The following is a 2,507-nucleotide window of genomic DNA, read 5'->3' on the forward strand; positions in this document are numbered from 1 at the left end:
ATGGTTATTGGCTCAATTATATGTGATGAGACAAGAACCAATACCATTTAACATCCGCCATATCCAACATAGAATCGATTTGACAATCAAGACCCATACGAGCGAAATGTCTTCCATGTCGATCATCATGCACTGAAAGACCGGCCGTACTGACATATCTGATCCGTTTTGACTTGAAAGTTGACTAAAGCTGTGGAATGGAGCCTGAAGGCAGGTAGCCGTGCGTCACCACACCCTATGATAACAAGTGGATGCACCAGGATAAAATAACAATGGATCTGGTCTGAGAATGCATGAATGCCTTCCATGAATGGTAGGTGATCACCATTGACCAGCCTCACCTATGTAACTGCTCAACCTACTTATTATATTATTAGATGTAACCACACGTACACAGCATGCATGCTATGTGCATGCGGGTAGGAATGCATATGCAAAGTGTGTACAAGCATGCTGATTGTTGGTAAGGTCCTCATGACATGGTTGCACAGTGCAGTGCCCATACCACATACAGGCTATCGATAGGGGTGATAGAAACCGCCCCTGCGGTCTGCGCAGGATACATCAGGTTGGGGTGAAAAACCTACTTCTGCTTCGCTGCAAGAGGATTTCTGCACGCTTCTGACAGACACTCTTGAGTCAAGGAGGGTCAATACCAGGGCCCCTCCGTGATCGAACCGGAGACCTGCTGATCTGCAGTCAGCTGCTCTACCACTGAGCTAGAGACCCTTCGTTTCGTCGCTGAGGAGGAAGCTGTCGTGCGCGTGTGCCGGGGAGTTGCGGGAATTGAACCCACAACCTCTCGCACCCTAAGCGAGAATCATACCACTAGACCAAACTCCCAAACATGCCATTGTTGTACGACACAAACATACCACAACATCGCAAGCCGTACATACACACACATGAAAACGCACGCATGAGACTCATATCTTGTCACCCTGGCGTCACCGGCCCCTGAAACTAGGGCAGAAGAATGTAAGGAACGCTATGCATGTATACAGAGGTTTTGTGCGCATGAATGATTTGTGATGCGAATAAACCCCCCACATCCATGTTGTGCAAACATCGGAGGTTACTGCTCTATCTACATTAAAATCCTACCCTGCCGCACTTGGCCCATCCAGCTACTAACTCATAGGCAGGGCATATAGCAGCATCTATCTGTATCCTTACAGATCTAGTAGATTGCAGCACGTGGCAGATGCTCGCCTGGTGGCACGACTGACCTTGCGGAAGCGTGGAGCTTAGGGGCCTTGCTGAGGCGGGAAGGAGTCCAACCCAGCGACAGGCACTAGCTTACATAGACAAGATCGAAGCAACTAAGACGGTGGCAGCAGAGTCTTGGACTCCGAACACCAAGTAGTCGTGATACTGAAGCTGGCCAGAGCACCCCGCCCGGGTAGCTTATATCTTGGCCTACCTGCCGGACGAATCTCTACTACGGTCCTGTCGTACTGTACTAGGATACTGTCGATGGGGCCCGGGGCCCCAGCCTGTTAGGTGTCGCTACGAACATCCGATATGTCCGTGTCATGATATTGTGTGACATGTACATGTACGGAACTTGAGTCGAATCGTCAACGGAATTAACAGGTGTTGTTATTAATAATCGTTAAAATATTTGGAGGGAAATGTAGCATACTACACAATAACATCGTCGGCTAGCATGCATAGCTATAGCTACCCCATCCAGAAATCCTACATAACTCTAGCCAACCAATTACACAGCCGATTAAATGAGACGCCCACCTAGGCCTTGAACCTACCCATGTGGCACATGTACATCCCCATGTACAGGCAGGTGCTTTAGGATGTGATGCCCACCTTCGTACTTATTACTCGACATATGCATATGAATCGCCTGCTGGTCTACATTTCTTCATGCCTATGCATGCATGCATGCATGTGTGTATGTATGTTGTTACAGGGTGGTTAACTTCGCCAGCGGCCCCCTTTCCCGGGGCAGTCCCTGCTCTCCCCTGCTAGAGGGGCACCCTAATCCGTCACCCCATCCGACTTCAGAATGTATTCGTTGGGTTCGGCAACTCACCACCAGCATCCAACCAAATCTAGCGGATCAACGGCGCATCAACTTAGTTCCTGGTCAGCTCGCAAGTTGATATTATCACGTCCTACACCGTCCATAGGATGGGGGGCCACCTCCCATTACATCACTCCTCAAACACCCGAGGAGCCGGCAGGCGGATTTGAACCCGGGTCGACTGGGTCGACTGGGAGCAGAAGTCAGGCCTTAACCTCTGCCAGCCGCCTGCCTATATGTGCATGCATGCATAGGCATCCAGCAGGCTATCGGAGCCATGCATAGGCATCCAGCAGGCTATCGGAGCCATGTACAGGAGCTCGCAAACATTAACGACGAAACTGCTATATGTCTGTATCAACCAATAAAGCTCATTCATGTCAGAACGGAATAGTGCTAGTTACGTTTTATAGATGCTTTCCATTGGCAGTGATACAGACTGAAGGCGGACGATCCTCCCTTG

At 49.8% G+C, this 2,507-nt stretch overlaps 1 protein-coding gene across 1 annotated transcript in view; it reads left to right on the forward strand.

Moving 5' to 3' along the window:
* The window catches only part of VOLCADRAFT_108653 (uncharacterized protein), an 8,115-nt gene extending 5,820 nt beyond the window's left edge, over positions 1–2,295 (forward strand). The window contains exon 9 of the mRNA XM_002959500.1: positions 2,151–2,295. Coding sequence (XP_002959546.1) covers positions 2,151–2,258 — 108 coding nt within the window. The 3' untranslated portion in view covers positions 2,259–2,295. The remainder of the gene's footprint in view (positions 1–2,150) is intronic.
* Positions 2,296–2,507: the final 212 nt, after the last annotated feature.

This window comes from Volvox carteri (assembly GCF_000143455.1).
Source record: "Volvox carteri f. nagariensis unplaced genomic scaffold VOLCAscaffold_304, whole genome shotgun sequence".
Classification (NCBI taxonomy): domain Eukaryota; kingdom Viridiplantae; phylum Chlorophyta; class Chlorophyceae; order Chlamydomonadales; family Volvocaceae; genus Volvox; species Volvox carteri.